The 16,367-nt window shown below is 37.2% G+C and overlaps 1 protein-coding gene across 3 annotated transcripts in view; it reads left to right on the forward strand.

Moving 5' to 3' along the window:
• kdr (kinase insert domain receptor (a type III receptor tyrosine kinase)) overlaps positions 1–4,488 on the forward strand; it is a 42,630-nt gene extending 38,142 nt beyond the window's left edge. For 2 of the 3 annotated variants that reach the window (XM_062038979.1, XM_062038981.1), the window contains exons 27-30: positions 47–180; positions 258–327; positions 2,527–2,591; positions 2,675–4,485. In XM_062038979.1, coding sequence (XP_061894963.1) covers positions 47–180; positions 258–327; positions 2,527–2,591; positions 2,675–2,906 — 501 coding nt within the window. In that variant the 3' untranslated portion in view covers positions 2,907–4,485. Of the gene's footprint in view, positions 1–46; positions 181–257; positions 328–2,526; positions 2,592–2,674 lie in introns of all 3 variants that reach the window. The other variant, XM_062038980.1, reaches the window with a different exon arrangement.
• Positions 4,489–16,367: the final 11,879 nt, after the last annotated feature.

Below are 16,367 nucleotides of genomic sequence, written 5' to 3' on the forward strand. Positions count from 1 at the left end.
CTGGACCGCATGCTTGCTAGGCTGTTAAAGTGTTGTTCACCTGCAGGATGGGAAGGACTACATCCCTCTGACTGCAGGAAATGATGTGACGTCCACGCCAGTGACCTCTGACCCCAGGAGGCCTCAGGGTGGAGAGACCCTGAACGCTCAGCCTCACTACGACAACGCCCTGTCTCTAGGGTCAGCACATTCTGTGCCTCGGGTTCAATTCCTTAGAGGCCTTCCGCTGACGTAACGTGGTTTTGTTGCTTGTGCAGGCAGAGCGAAAGGTGCCGACTCAGCATCAAGACGTTTGACGACATCCCTGTGGAGCACAGCGTTTTAGTGGTGAGGGATTTTACTTCTGGCTAACGGGGAATTACCAAAATCATGAAGAGTTCTAAGAAAACCCTGCGTTACAAGACAAAAATGTGAATCAAGGTAGAACATTATAGGGATGAAGTAAAAAGAGGAAACTAAAAAAAAATTGTATGAGAAGTCAAAGCCCTAATCAAAACAAAAAACGCTCTTCCAAGATCATCTATTTGACAAGTGGTTTTGCAGTAGGTTCTTAAAGATATCAGCGATTTTTATGAACCTACACCAAAAAACCTGTCAAAGATCCTCTCAATTAGACAGGAGCGCTCTGCTGCTTTTAAGACTTACTCCAAAAGGCACCAGTCAAAGATCCTTCATAGAACAGGAGAGCTCTGTTGTTTTTAAGGACTTAGTCTAAAAGAATAACTCTAGTCAAAGATCCTCTATGCGACAGCAGTGCTCTGCTGCTTTTAGAACGTGCTCCAAAAAGCACTAGTCAAAGATCCTCTCTATAGGATAGGAGCGTTCCGCTGCTATTAGGACTTCCAAAAAAAAATGCTAGTCAAAGATACTCTATAGGACAGGAGAGCTCTGTCATTGCTAAGGATTTACTCAAGAGAATAAATACAGTCAAAGATCCTCTCTATTTGGGTAGGAGCGCTCGGCTGCTATTAGGACCTCCAAAAAATGCTCTATAAGACAGGAGAGCTCTGTCATTAAGGATTTACTCCAAAAAAAGAAATGGTAGTCAAAGATCCTCTATATGACAGGAGCGCTGTGCTGCTTTTAGGACTTACTCCAAAAAGTTCTACTCAAAGATCCTGTATAGGACAGGAGAGCTGTGTCGTTTTTTAAGACTTACTTTAAAAGAAAAACTCTAGTCAAAGATCCTCTTTTTAGAACAGGAGCGCTCTGCTGCTTTTGGAACGTGCTCCAAAAATCACTAGTCAAAGATCCTCTCAATAAGACAGGAGCGCTCCGCTGCTTTTAGGACTTACTCCAAAAAGCACCAGTCAAAGATCCTCTATAGAACAGGAGAGCTCTGTTGTTTTTAAGGACTTAGTCTAAAAGAATAACTCTAGTCAAAGATCCTCTATGCGACAGCAGTGCTCTGCTGCTTTTAGAACGTGCTCCAAACAGCACTAGTCAAAGATCCTCTCTATAGGATAGGAGCGCTCGGCTGCTATTAGGACTTCCAAAAAAATGCTAGTCAAAAATACTCTATAGGACAGGAAAGCTCTGTCATTGTTAAGGATTTACTCCCCCCCCCCTAAAAAATGGTAGTCAAAGATCCTCTATATGACAGGAGCGCTCGGCTGCTTTTAGGGCGTAGTCTAAAAAATCCTAGTCATAGATCCTCTATATGACAGGAGCGCTCTGCTGCTTTTAGAGTGTAGTCTAAAAACCCCTAGTCAAAGATCCTCTACTCACTGTATTTTAAAGAAGCTCTATGTTGTTTTTAAGGAGCAAAAACACAGTCAAAGACCCCTATATGACAGGAGCGCTCTACTGCTATTAGGACTTAATCTAAAAAATGCTAGTCAAAGATCCTCTTTACGATTGGGGCGCTCTGTTGTTTTAAGGATTTTCTCAAAATAACACCATTCAAAAATACTAGTTTTTAAGGACTTACTCAAAGAATAACTCTAGTCAAAGATCTTCTATATGACAGGCACTCTGCTGCTTTTAGGACTTACTCCAAAAAGCACCAGTCAAAGAACCTCCATAGAAAAGGAGAGCTATGTTGTTTTTAATGACTTAGTCTAAAAGAACAACTCTAGTCAAAGATCCTCTATGCGACAGCAGTGCTCTGCTGCTTTTAGAACGTGCTCCAAAAAAGCACTAGTCAAAGATCCTCTCTATAGGATAGGAGCGCTCCGCTGCTATTAGGACTTCCAAAAAAATGCTAGTCAAAGATACTCTATAAGACAGGAGAGCTCTGTCATTAAGGATTTACTCCCAAAAAAAAAAAAAGGTAGTCAAAGATCCTCTATAAGACAGGAGCGCTCTACTACTTTTAGGGCGTAGTCTAAAAAAACCCTAGTCAAAGATCCTCTATATGACAGGAGCGCTCTGCTTCTATTAGACCGTAGTAAAAAAAAAGCCCTAGTCAAAGATCCTCTACTTATTGTATGTTAAAGGAGCTCTATGTTGTTTTTAAGGAGCAAAAACACAGGTCAAAGATCATCTATAAAGGACAATAAAGTCATATTTGGTGTCTTCCTGCAGCAGGCTCACATGGACTGTTCTCCAGAGGTCAAAGATCCACAGCTGATCACCACGCCCAACTTGAGGTGAGTGGCAGCACGAACGGTGAATTGCTCTGATGGAGTGGAGCGTCGCCTCACTGTTCGCAATCTTCGACTCTGCCCGCCAGTCAGCTGCTGCGCTGCAAGAGCAAAGAGTCGCTGGCGTCCGAGTCGTCCAATCAGACGAGCGGCTACCAGTCGGGCTACCACTCGGACGACGCCGACGCGCCCGTCTACGCCAACGAGGAGGCCATCATGAAGCACAACATGCTGAAGAAGCCTCCTCCTCCCCCTCCTCCCCCCGCTCCTCTCGCCGACAAGTTCAACGCCGAGATCCGCTACAGCACGCCGCCCGTCTGACCTTTGACCCCTCCCCCTTCACTTGTGGCTGTACAGTATTATGGCGGCGTAGGAACAATTGAGTTGTCACGTGGTGACTTCACGCACGGCGCTTGTAAACGCTATCGTGTTTACACAGCCCGCTGACGGGAGGACACGCCCACTTCCTGAGGCCCGGTCCACCTACTTCCTGTATGACAGGAAACACATTTTTAGAGACGTGCATCAGCTTTCTTCTCCCCCCCCCCCCAGGAAGTTCTCTCTGTTGAAAGTGTGTACAGGTTATTCCTCACAATATGAGTAATAAACAAACTAGTTTTATAAAACAAACCTCAGGTGTGTTGGCAGAATACTTGGCCACGTTACGCTGTTTAGTTCGCTTTGTTGTCGACGTCGGCGTCCATCTGGAGTGGGCGACGAGTGATGAAGACGCATGAGAGCACTAATTGTGTTTGGTCTGCACCACAAACTCACTGATTGCTGCAACAATGGACTATTTTTCCACACAAAATAACTGCCAAATGTTGTGAAGAGGTCAAAAAAAATGCATGGAGTTACAAGAATGATGTCAATTTATGTGATTTAAGTCAGTAAAAAATTACATGGAAAAATAGTTGCATTAGAAAAATAAGGGAGAAAAAAATTGTCAAAAAATGAACATTTTTTAGAAATAAAATTACTAATAAAAGTATTTAATTTTCCTGAGGGAACTCTCCTAAAGGAATCAATAAAGTACTATCCATCCATCTAATAATACAAGAACAAAGAAAAAACACTGATTTCTCTTTAACATTTTTTCACACAAAATAACTACCAAAAATAGTCGAAAAAGTTGTGAAGAGGTAAAAAAAATAAAAATGTATTGAGTTTCAAGAATTATGTCAATTTCCGTGATTTAAGTCAGTAAAAAATTACATGGAAAAATAGTTGCATTAGAAAAATAAGGGAGAAAAAAAACTGTCAAAAAATGGAAATTTTTTAGAAATAAAATTACTAATAAAAGTATTTAATTTTCCTGAGGGAACTCTCCTAAAGGAATCAATAAAGTACTATCCATCCATCTAATAATACAAGAACAAAGAAAAAACACTGATTTCTCTTTAACAATTTTTCACACAAAATAACTACCAAAAATAGTCGAAAAAGTTGTGAAGAGGTAAAAAAAATAATGCATTGAGTTACAAGAATGATGTCAATTTACGTGATTTAAGTCAGTAAAAAAATACATGAAAAAAGAGTAGCATTAGAAAAATAAGGACGTGGGAGAAAATTAAAAAAAAAAAATTAGTAGAAAAAATTTACTAATAAAAGTAATAATAAAAGAACAAATTCATAGTTTTGCGAGAAAAAAAGTCTTTAATATTACGAGAATGAAGTCGAAATGTACTGTACTCCATATATAATATCATGAGAATTAAGTAGTAGTATTACAGGAAATAAAGTAGTGAAAGGACAAAAAAATGTAATATTACAAAATAAAGGTAGAGAGAAAAGTGTCGTAACCTGATGACAACTAAGAAAAAAATGTCTCCCAAAAAAGTAGTTATTACAAGTACAAAGTCACGAAGAGGTAAAACAGCATAAAGTTACAAGAATGATGTCAATTTACGTGAATTAAGTCTGTAAAAAGTTACATCAATAAAGTACTATCCATCCATCTAATAATACAAGAACAAAGAAAAAACACTGATTTCTCTTTAACAATTTTTCACACAAAATAACTACCAAAAATAGTCGATAAAGTTGTGAAGAGGTAAAAAAAAAAAAATGTATTGAGTTTCAAGAATTATGTCAATTTCCGTGATTTAAGTCAGTAAAAAATTACATGGAAAAATAGTTGCATTAGAAAAATAAGGGAGAAAAAAACTGTCAAAAAATGGAAATTTTTTAGAAATAAAATTACTAATAAAAGTATTTAATTTTCCTGAGGGAACTCTCCTAAAGGAATCAATAAAGTACTATCCATCCATCTAATAATACAAGAACAAAGAAAAAACACTGATTTCTCTTTAACAATTTTTCACACAAAATAACTACCAAAAATAGTCGAAAAAGTTGTGAAGAGGTAAAAAAAATAATGCATTGAGTTACAAGAATGATGTCAATTTACGTGATTTAAGTCAGTAAAAAAATACATGAAAAAAGAGTAGCATTAGAAAAATAAGGACGTGGGAGAATTTTTTTTTTTTTAAATTAGTAGAAAAAATTTACTAATAAAAGTAATAATAAAAGAACAAATTCATAGTTTTGCGAGAAAAAAAGTCTTTAATATTACGACAATGAAGTCGAAATGTACTGTACTCCATATATAATATCATGAGAATTAAGTAGTAGTATTACAGGAAATAAAGTAGTGAAAGGACAAAAAAATGTAATATTACAAAATAAAGGTAGAGAGAAAAGTGTCGTAACCTGATGACAACTAAGAAAAAAATGTCTCCCAAAAAAGTAGTTATTACAAGTACAAAGTCACGAAGAGGTAAAACAGCATAAAGTTACAAGAATGATGTCAATTTACGTGAATTAAGTCTGTAAAAACTTACATCAATAAAGTACTATCCATCCATCTAATAATACAAGAACAAAGAAAAAACACTGATTTCTCTTTAACAATTTTTCACACAAAATAACTACCAAAAATAGTCGAAAAAGTTGTGAAGAGGTAAAAAAAAAAAATGTATTGAGTTTCAAGAATTATGTCAATTTCCGTGATTTAAGTCAGTAAAAAATTACATGGAAAAATAGTTGCATTAGAAAAATAAGGGAGAAAAAAAAACTGTCAAAAAAATGAAAAATTTGTAGAAATAAAATTACTAATAAAAGTAATTACTTTTCCTGAGGGAACTCTCCTGAAGGAATCAATAAAGTACTATCCATCCATCTAATAATACAAAAACAAAGAAAAAACACTGATTTCTCTTTAACAATTTTTCACACAAAATAACTACCAAAAATAGTCGAAAAAGTTGTGAAGAGGTAAAAAAAAATAAAATGCATTGAGTTACAAGAATGATGTCAATTTCCGTGATTTAAGTCAGTAAAAAATTACATGGAAAAATAGTTGCATTAGAAAAATAAGGGAGAAAAAAAAACTGTCAAAAAATAAAACATTTGTAGAAATGAAATTACTAATAAAAGTAATTAATTTTCCTGAGGGAATTCTCCTGAAGGAATCAATAAAGTACTATCCATCCATCTAATAATACAAGACCAAAGAAAAAACACTGATTTCTCTTTAACAATTTTTCACACAAAATAACTACCAAAAATAGTCGAAAAAGTCGTGAAGAGGTAAAAGAAAAAAAATGCATTGAGTTACAAGAATGATGTCAATTTCCGTGATTTAAGTCAGTAAAAAATTACATGACAAAAGAGTAGCATTAGAAAAATAAGGACGTGGGAAAAAAAATTAAAAAGAAAATGAGTAGAAAAAAATTACTAATAAAAGTAATAATAAAAGAACAAATTCATAGTTTTGCGAGAAACAAAGTCTTAATATTACGAGAATGAAGTCGTAGTAGTATTACAGGAAATAATGTAGTGAAAGGACAAAACAATTTAATATTACAAAATAAAGGTAGAGAGAAAAGTGTCGTAACCTGAAGACAACTAAGAAAAAAATGTCTCCCAAAAAAGTAGTTATTACAAGTAAAAAGTCACGAAAAAGTAAAACAGCATAAAGTTACAAGAATGATGTCAATTTACGTGAATTAAGTCAGTAAAAAGTTACATGAAAAAATAGTTGCATTAGTAAAATAAGGGAGGAATTTTTTTTTTCAAAGTATACAATTTGTATCAATAAAGTACTATCTATCTAATAATACAAGAACAAAGTTGTAGTTTTGCAAGAAAAAAGTCGTAATGTTGCGAGAATGAAGTCAAAATGTACTGTACTCCTCAAAAAGGAATATCATGAGAATTAAGTAGTGATATTACAGGAAATAATGTAATGAAATTACAAAAAAATTTAATATTACAAAATAAAGGTAGAGAGAAAAGTGTCATAACCTGATGACTACTAAGAAAAAAATGTCTCCCCAAAAAAGTAGTTATTACAAGTAAAAAGTTACGGAGAGGTAAAAAAGCAAAAAGTTACAAAAATGATGTCAATTTAAGTCAGAAAAAGTTACATGAAAAAATAGTTGCATTAGAAAAATAAGGGAGGAAAATTTTTTTTTAACAAAATATAACATTTTATCACTGAAGTACTATCTATCTAATAATACAATCTTGTCGCAACAAAACTCAGAATAGCTCAATGGTTAAGACTGCTGCCTCTCACGCAGTACTACTAGGTTAAAATCCATAACTTGGAAGATCTAGTTCTTTGTTTCACCTCTATCATAGTTTAATGATTGCATTTGTATATGAGCGAAAATCACATCTTGCTGTTAAGACTGCTTCCTCTCACTCTGTATTACTCGGTTCAAATCCATAACTTGGAAGGTCTTGTTTTTGTTTCACCTCAATCATTGTTAAATGATTGCATTTGTATATGAGCGAAAATTATGTCTTGATGGAACCCAGGATACCTCAATGGTCAACACTGTGGGCTCCTAATACAGGAGTACTGGGTTTGAATCCCAATTGGTTTGATATGTAACTTAGGTTCAAAATTTAGCTCCACCTCAATCGTAGTTTACCGCGACAGATGTCACGATTCCATTAGTGAATGAGCCAGACTATAAACATAAAAGGACTCAGGATAGCTCAATGGTTAAGACTGCTGCCTCTCACGCAGTATTACTGGGTTCAAATCCATAACTAGGAAGATCTTGTTTTTCGTTTTGCCTCGATCATAGTTCACTGATTACATTTGTATATGAGCGAAAAACAAACCTTAACGGGACCCTTGATAGCTCAATGGTCAACACTGTGGGCTCCTAATACAGGGGTACTGAGTTCAAACCCCGTACATGGAATCAGTAATTTGGCTGTATGGCGTCAAAACGACATGCATGTTGGGGTGTTTCTTCTCCCCCACATAGAGTAATGTTATGTGCTAGTTGTTTGAGTAACATATAGTTGAAAAATTAAGTCAACACTAAAGATAATAATAATCAAAAATAAATTGTCAAATAGTCAATGATGACACCTCAGGGGTTACCTGTGAGTGTGTGTGTGTGTGTGAGAATGAATGAGTGTGTGCGAGTGAGTGTAATTCCTGAGGTGGGTGGGAATAGCAGAATAAAGTTAATAATAAAGAGCGTTGACCAATGACCTCTCCTGGGTACAATTAAAATAAAATAGGTTAATTGTAATTGGATAAAAAAAAAAAGTTTATTAAATAATTATTTTAACATTACATGGGAGAGGTGACAGTCACAACATATGTGAACAGCCGGTTTCGTAAATTACATGTCAACCCAACCAGGATTCGAACCCAGCGCCCTTCAACCTGAGTCAACAGTCTTAACCACTGGGCTATCATGAGTCTTGTGGAGGGGATATTTTTTTTCATACACAAATGTAATCAAGGACTCCTGCCTCAGTAAAGTAAGATGAGGTAGAACAAAAACCCATCAATCAGAGTGGGGTTTGAACCAAGTACCTCTCATTCCAAGTCAGCAGTCTTAACCACTGAGCTATCCAAGGTCTTGTGAAGGATGGATTTCTTTCCATACACAAATGTTATCTACAACCCCTGGCTCACTAAAGTATGATGAGGTGGAATAAAAAAATGCCAGCCGGAGTGGGATTCAAACCCAGTACATTTTGTTCTAATTCAACAGTCTTAACCACTGGGCTATCGTCAGTCTTGTGAAGATGAGATTTTGGTTAATATACAAATGTAATCGAGGACTCCTGGCTCAGTAAAGTATGATGAGGTGGAACTAAATAATGTCAACTAGAGCTGGGTTTGAACCCAGTATGACCTCTCATGGGTAAAATTAAAAGAAAATAGGTTAATTGTAATTGGATAAAAAAAAGTTTATTAAATAATTTTAACATTACATGGGAGAAATGACACAGTCACAATATATGTCACCTTGAAGCCTCCAGCTGGTTTTGTAAATTACTTGTCAACACAACCAGGATTCGAACCCAGCACCCTTCAACCTGAGTCAACAGTCTTAACCACTGGGCTATCATGGGTTTTGTGGAGAGGATATTTTTTTTCATACACAAATGTAATCAAGGACTCCTGCCTCAGTAAAGTATGATGAGGTAGAACAAAAAAAAACTGAGGAGTCATGGTGTAACTTTGTGTGGTGTTTGAGTTGTCCGACTTTTTGTGTGGCCATAAACGCACCAGTGGTTTAGTGCTATGCGTGTTGGTGACAGATGACAAGTTGGTTTTGGCCTGGTTTGTACGGCAGAAAATGACTAGTTTTTCGAGATAGAATTGTTTTACTCATGTTTTTGGTGTGGTTATGTCCGAATATAAACAGTTTTGCTCAATAAAGTGATCGAAGCATCTCGATAGACGTTACAATAATTGAACGGTGTTCAATTGAACGGTGTTGACGAACACCGTTAGGGCCGCTTGTTGTCACTGTCACTCAAAGTTGCATTGCAAAATTACATAGAATAAATATGTTTATTTTGTTTAGAATTCAGATGGGATTTGATTTGGTGCGCGGCATATATTTGCTGCGCGCAGCGGACGCTTGAGCAGTGCGCAATTGCGCAGGCATGCACCTTAGAGGGAACGTTGCTTGGCAGTCCATGTCTTTTTGAAAACACGGCATTCTTCATCAACTTTTCTCTTTTTAGCGTCTCGGGTGTAAACCGTGCATCACTTGTCGCTGTGCACCTTCACACACGGACACACGCCCATAAATAATACTTTTCAAAATAAAAGCAGCACAGTTGTATTGCGCGCACGACATAGATGTTTTTTCAACTTTATTTTGTAATTTGTGATTGCAGCTGTTCACATTCACTCACAATCACGCACACGCATACGTCCACACGGAAGTAATACAAATAACGATTTTCAAAACAAAAGCAGCACCGTTGTATTGCACACTCGACATAGATACTTTTTAAAATGTATTTTGTAATTTATAATTGGCCTCACGCGGGCCGGACAGGGACGCACAAAGGGCCGGATGCGGCCCGCAGAATGCCCAGGTCTGCTATAGGGGGGGGGGAGCGTTTCCCGGGACAGGCGGCAGGACGGGGAAGTGGGTGGGTGGGTGTAAGGAACAGTGTAACTAGGCCTGTCTCCACCTCATCGCTTGGTGTTAGTTTGTCTAAATTGTCAGACGATCGCTTCTCTGATGTCTCTTCTTTATCTGAACGTCGTCTTCTACTGCATTCAGCAACTTTGTCTCCATTGGAAGTAGGGCTGCAACTAACTATTAATTTGATAATCGATTAAACTGTCTTATTACTTCGATTAATTGGTCAATAATCGGACAAAAGAGACAAACTACATTTCTATCCTTTCCAGTATTTTATTGGAAAAAAAACGCACATACTTATTTTGATTGTTTCTCAGCTGTTTGTACATGTTGCAGTTTATAAATAAAGTTTTATAAAAAAAATAAATTTTAATAATAATTGCCTCTGCGCATAGCATAGATCCAACGAATCGATGACTAAATTAATCGCCAACTATTTTTATAATCGATTTTAATCGATTAGTTGTTGCAGCCCTAATTGGAAGTTAGTCTGTCCTGCTTCTGGCTGTCGAGTTTTGCCATAGTGGAAAAAAAAAAATCATAAGGATTTTTCCAAAATAACATTCAATAATCATGAATACATTATTTGGGATAAAGCCACTTTAGCACAGGTGTAAGATAGTGACATTATTTACAACAAGTCTCAACATCGTCCGGGAAACGATGTGTGTCAAAGCACTTAACTGAGGTATTTTAATTTTGACAGAAAATATTTAATGCAACTGCAGTTTTACTTAACTCTATTATTAATACAAGAAACTACTCAAAGCATTTTTAATACAACCCTATTTAAATTTGAATGCGAGTGTGAATGTTGTCTCTGTTTGCCCTGTGATGAGGTGGGGACTTGTCCAGGGTGTACACCACCTTCCACCCAAATGCAGCTGAGATAGGCTCTAGCACCCCCTGCGACCCCAAAAGGGACAAGCGGTAGAAAATGGATGGATGGGTTTTATTTGGGGTCTGGTCGGGTAAACTACAAGGTCAACATGTATTTAATTTGTGTCATGGTTTTATTTGGGACAAGGTCAACATGTATTTAATTTGTGTCATGGTTTTATTTGGGGTCAGGTCAACTACAAGGTCAACATGTATTTAATTTGTGTCATGGTTTTATTTGGGGTCAGGTCAACTACAAGGTCAACATGTATTTAATTTGTGTCATGGTTTTTTTTGGGGTCAGGTCAACTACAAGGTCAATATGCATTAAATTTGTGTCCTTTATGGTTTTATTTGGGGTCAGGTCAACTTCAAGGTCAACATGTATTTAATTTGTCCTCATGGTTTTGGTCAACTACAAGGTCAACATTATGTATTTTGTGTCCTCATGGTTTTATTTGGGGTCAGGTCAACTACAAGGTCAACATGTATTTAATTTGTGTCCTCATGGTTTTATTTGGGGTCAGGTCAACTACAAGGTCAACATGTATTTAATTTGTGTCTTCATGGTTTTATTTGGGGTCAGGTCGACTACAAGGTCAATATGTATTTAATTTGTGTCCTCATGGTTTTATTTGGGGTCAGGTCAACATGTATTTAATTTGTCCTCATGGTTTTGGTCAACTACAAGGTCAACATTATGTATTTTGTGTCCTCATGGTTTTATTTGGGGTCAGGTCAACTACAAGGTCAACATGTATTTAATTTGTGTCCTCATGGTTTTATTTTGGGTCAGGTCAACTACAAGGTCAATATGTATTTAATTTGTGTCCTCATGGTTTTATTTGGGGTCAGGTCAACTACAAGGTCAACATGTATTTAATTTGTGTCCTCATGGTTTTATTTGGGGTCAGGTCAACTACAAGGTCAACATGTATTTAATTTGTGTCCTCGTGGTTTTATTTGGGGTCAGGTCAATTACAAGGTCAACATGTATTTAATTTTGTGTCCTCCTGGTTTTATTTGGTGTCAGGTCAACTAAAAGGTCAACATGTATAATTTGGGTCCTCATGGTTTTATTTGGGGTCAGGTCAACATGTATTTAATTTGTGTCCTCATGGTTTTATTTGGGGTCAGGTCAACTACAAGGTCAACATGTATTTAATTTGTGTCCTCCCTGGTTTTATTTGGGGTCAGGTCAACTTCAAGGTCAGTATGTATTTTGTGTCATGGATTTGGTCAACATGTATGTATTTTGTGTCATGGTTTTGGTCAACTACAAGGTCAACATGTATGTATTTTGTGTCATGGTTTTGGTCAACATGTATGTATTTTGTGTCCTCATGGTTTTAGTCACCTACAAGGTCAATATGTATGTATTTTGTGTCCTCATGGTTTTGGTCAACTACAAGGTCAACATTATGTATTTTTGTGTCCTCATGGTTTTATTTAGGGTCAGGTCAACATGTATTTTAATTTGTCCGCATGGTTTTGGTCAACTACAAGGTCAACATTATGTATTTTGTGGCCTCATGGTTTTATTTAGGGTCAGGTCAACATGTATTTTAATTTGTCCTCATGGTTTTGGTCAACTACAAGGTCAGTATGTATGTATATTGTGTCATGGTTTTGGTCAACGTGTATGTATTTTGTGTCCTCATGGTTTTGGTCAACGTGTATGTAGTTTGTGTCCTCATGGTTTTGGTCAACTACAAGGTCAATATGTATTTAATTTGTGTCCTCCCTGGTTTTATTTGGGGTCAGGTCAACTTCAAGGTCAGTATGTATTTTGTGTCATGGTTTTGGTCAACATGTATGTATTTTGTGTCTTGGTTTTGGTCAACTACAAGGTCAACATGTATGTATTTTGTGTCATGGTTTTGGTCAACTACAAGGTCATTATGTATTTTGTCATGGTTTTGGTCAACATGTATGTATTTTGTGTCCTCATGGTTTTAGTCACCTACAAGGTCAACATGTATGTATTTTGTGTCCTCATGGTTTTGGTCAACTACAAGGTCAACGTGTATGTATTTTGTGTCCTCATGGTTTTGGTCAACTACAAGGTCAACATTATGTATTTTTGTGTCCTCATGGTTCTATTTGGGGTCAGGTCAACTTCAAGGTCAACATGTATTTTAATTTGTCCGCATGGTTTTGGTCAACTACAAGGTCAACATTATGTATTTTGTGTCCTCATGGTTTTATTTAGGGTCAGGTCAACATGTATTTTAATTTGTCCTCATGGTTTTGGTCAACTACAAGGTCAGTATGTATGTATATTGTGTCATGGTTTTGGTCAACGTGTATGTATTTTGTGTCCTCATGGTTTTGGTCAACGTGTATGTATTTTGTGTCCTCATGGTTTTGGTCAACTACAAGGTCAACATTATGTATTTTGTGTCCTCATGGTTTTGGTCAACGTGTATGTAGTTTGTGTCCTCATGGTTTTGGTCAACTACAAGGTCAACATTATGTATTTTGTGTCCTCATGGTTTTATTTGGGGTCAGGTCAACTTCAAGGTCAACATGTATTTAATTTGTCATGGTTTTGGTCAACTACAAGGTCAACATGTATGTATTTTGTGTCATGGTTTTGGTCAACTACAAGGTCATTATGTATTTTGTCATGGTTTTGGTCAACATGTATGTATTTTGTGTCCTCATGGTTTTAGTCACCTACAAGGTCAACATGTATGTATTTTGTGTCCTCATGGTTTTGGTCAACTACAAGGTCAACGTGTATGTATTTTGTGTCCTCATGGTTGTGGTCAACTACAAGGTCAACATTATGTATTTTTGTGTCCTCATGGTTCTATTTGGGGTCAGGTCAACTTCAAGGTCAACATGTATTTTAATTTGTCCGCATGGTTTTGGTCAACTACAAGGTCAACATTATGTATTTTGTGTCCTCGTGGTTTTATTTAGGGTCAGGTCAACATGTATTTTAATTTGTCCTCATGGTTTTGGTCAACTACAAGGTCAGTATGTATGTATATTGTGTCATGGTTTTGGTCAACGTGTATGTATTTTGTGTCCTCATGGTTTTGGTCAACGTGTATGTAGTTTGTGTCCTCATGGTTTTGGTCAACTACAAGGTCAACATTATGTATTTTGTGTCCTCATGGTTTTATTTGGGGTCAGGTCAACTTCAAGGTCAACATGTATTTAATTTGTCATGGTTTTGGTCAACTACAAGGTCAGTATGTATGTATTTTGTGTCATGGTTTTGGTCAACATGTATATATTTTGTGTCATGGTTTTGGTCAACATGTATGTATTTTGTGTCCTCATGGTTTTGGTCAATATGTATTTTGTGTCCTCATGGTTTTGGTCAACATTTATGTATGTATATGGATTTTTTGTCAGTTTTGGTCAACATGTATGTGGGGTTTGGTCAACTACAAGGTCGACATGTATTTGATTCGTGTCCTCATGGTCTTGGTCCACTACAAGCTCCCCATTCACATAACTCAATTGTAGGTTCTCTTTTGGTCTCATCCCAGAAAACCTGATGGTCCTCCATCAGCTGGATGAGCTTGCGCATCTTCCTCAGACATCTCATCTTCTACCTTGGCCTCCAAACCTTCAACAAGTTGCTCTGATTTATAGTTTTGGTTGCTGGGTTGTGTTTTGACTCTTCGTGTGCATCCAGTATGTCCTTCACAAAGCTGTAGCTGATTTCAGTAGGTGGTTCTTCATCCTCAAGAATAGGTATTTAGTGTGTATCCTCAAAACAAGTCTTCAGAAGGTTAGGACCATTGGGGTCTTGGGGATTTTCTAAGTTGGTCCTCTTGGTCTCCTACGGGCGTTCCCTCTCTGCAATCAACACACCTGCCCGTGATGAGCGACCAGCCTTCATAAGCCGCAGCGTGTCTTAAGATCCGGTGCCAGAACGTAGCTTCTCGTACCCAGAACAGTAAGCCAACACGTCTTCAGCATTCTCTCTCCCGGTGTTCCCTTCACGTTGTGTTCACAGTCTCTCGTGTCGTCCTCCAGCTTCCCGTCGTCCTTCCTCATCCTCGAGCTGTGTCTCGTCTACCTGGACCCCCTTTGGATTACCTCTTTTCTTCCTGGACTTCGACCTCACGCCTGCCCACTGACCACAACGCCTCGCTCCTGTCCTCGACCATCCACCTGCCCTCTGACGTCCGAGCCTGTGTTGTCCCCTTTTGGACTTCCGCCTCGTTCTCAACACGCACACTCAACGCCCTCTGGTGACCACGCTCAGATAATACTTACACATAGTCACACTACATCTCTTTTAAGCTAATCACACACTGCACTCACTTACTGAGCTGTCAATAAAGCCCCCCTAAATAATTTGGTGTTATATATTTTTATTTTTTTATTTTACAAATACATGCAGACTTATTTATTATAAAGTGGCCCGAATATGAGTTTAAATAAATAATCATATAACCTGTCATTATTCACTCAGTTTCCCCTCACTTCATAGCGTAAGGTAGAGAGCCCCTTTAGTGCGTCGGTATCCAATCCATTCCACTTGTTCATATAGAAAATGCCCACATCACTCAAAATCCAGTCCGCATTTTCTCTGCGACCTTGCTTGCGGTCCTGCAGGTGTACGAAGCACATTAGCACACAGCACTGCAGATTGCAGAACAAGAAAGTGAACGGATGCAAAATGGACAAATGTTTTCAAGAAAGTATTCATCACTGCTTGTAGTAAAATGTATTAGCTCCACTTTATACCTGGTCTGTGTTTGACAAAAAGTTACATTCCCGCTCTAAATACACCATCTTTGTAGTCATTTTTCTCCTGCGTGGACTTCCGTCTTCCTTTACAATGAGTGAAGCTGCATGAAACCTTGTGTCTGCAATTGTAAATAATTTAGTTTTTAAGTTTTGTGTTTCTTGTAGAATTTATATAAAGTAATATACATTAGCCTATTGTTAAAATAATGGAAAAAACATTAAATATATTTGTTTCATTATATTGTTACATTAATAGCTGTTGTATTATTATTATAGGATGACTTGCTAAGCCCCCCCTGTCCTTAAAAGCTGGTGACGCCCCTGACATAAATAATTACATTATGAGAATTAAGTTGTGAGATTACGATAAAAAAACATTTGTGACCCTGATTCTCGTACACAATTATTACTCCACACACAAATATCTCAATTCAAACCTGTAATTTCCAATAATAATGTTATTGATACTCTACCTCCTTCATTGGGGCGGCACAGGAACAGCGCCCTGTGCTGTCTACAAGATGCAACTGCATGCAGTACATTACTAATTACTTGGATGTGTAGACGCGCACACAAAAACACACTTTGATTAAAAAAAATATTAACACAATAATCTATTGTTATCTATCATATTTTGGTAAATGTATGTCAGTGTCGATGAGATAGTTATGAGGGAAGTTGTCTCATGCAGTGCCTGTAACTGCCGCTAGATGGTAGTAACACGCTAATATACAGCAGTTCGGCAAAAGGCGCA

Source organism: Entelurus aequoreus, linkage group LG27, assembly GCF_033978785.1.
Source record: "Entelurus aequoreus isolate RoL-2023_Sb linkage group LG27, RoL_Eaeq_v1.1, whole genome shotgun sequence".
Lineage (NCBI taxonomy): Eukaryota > Metazoa > Chordata > Actinopteri > Syngnathiformes > Syngnathidae > Entelurus > Entelurus aequoreus.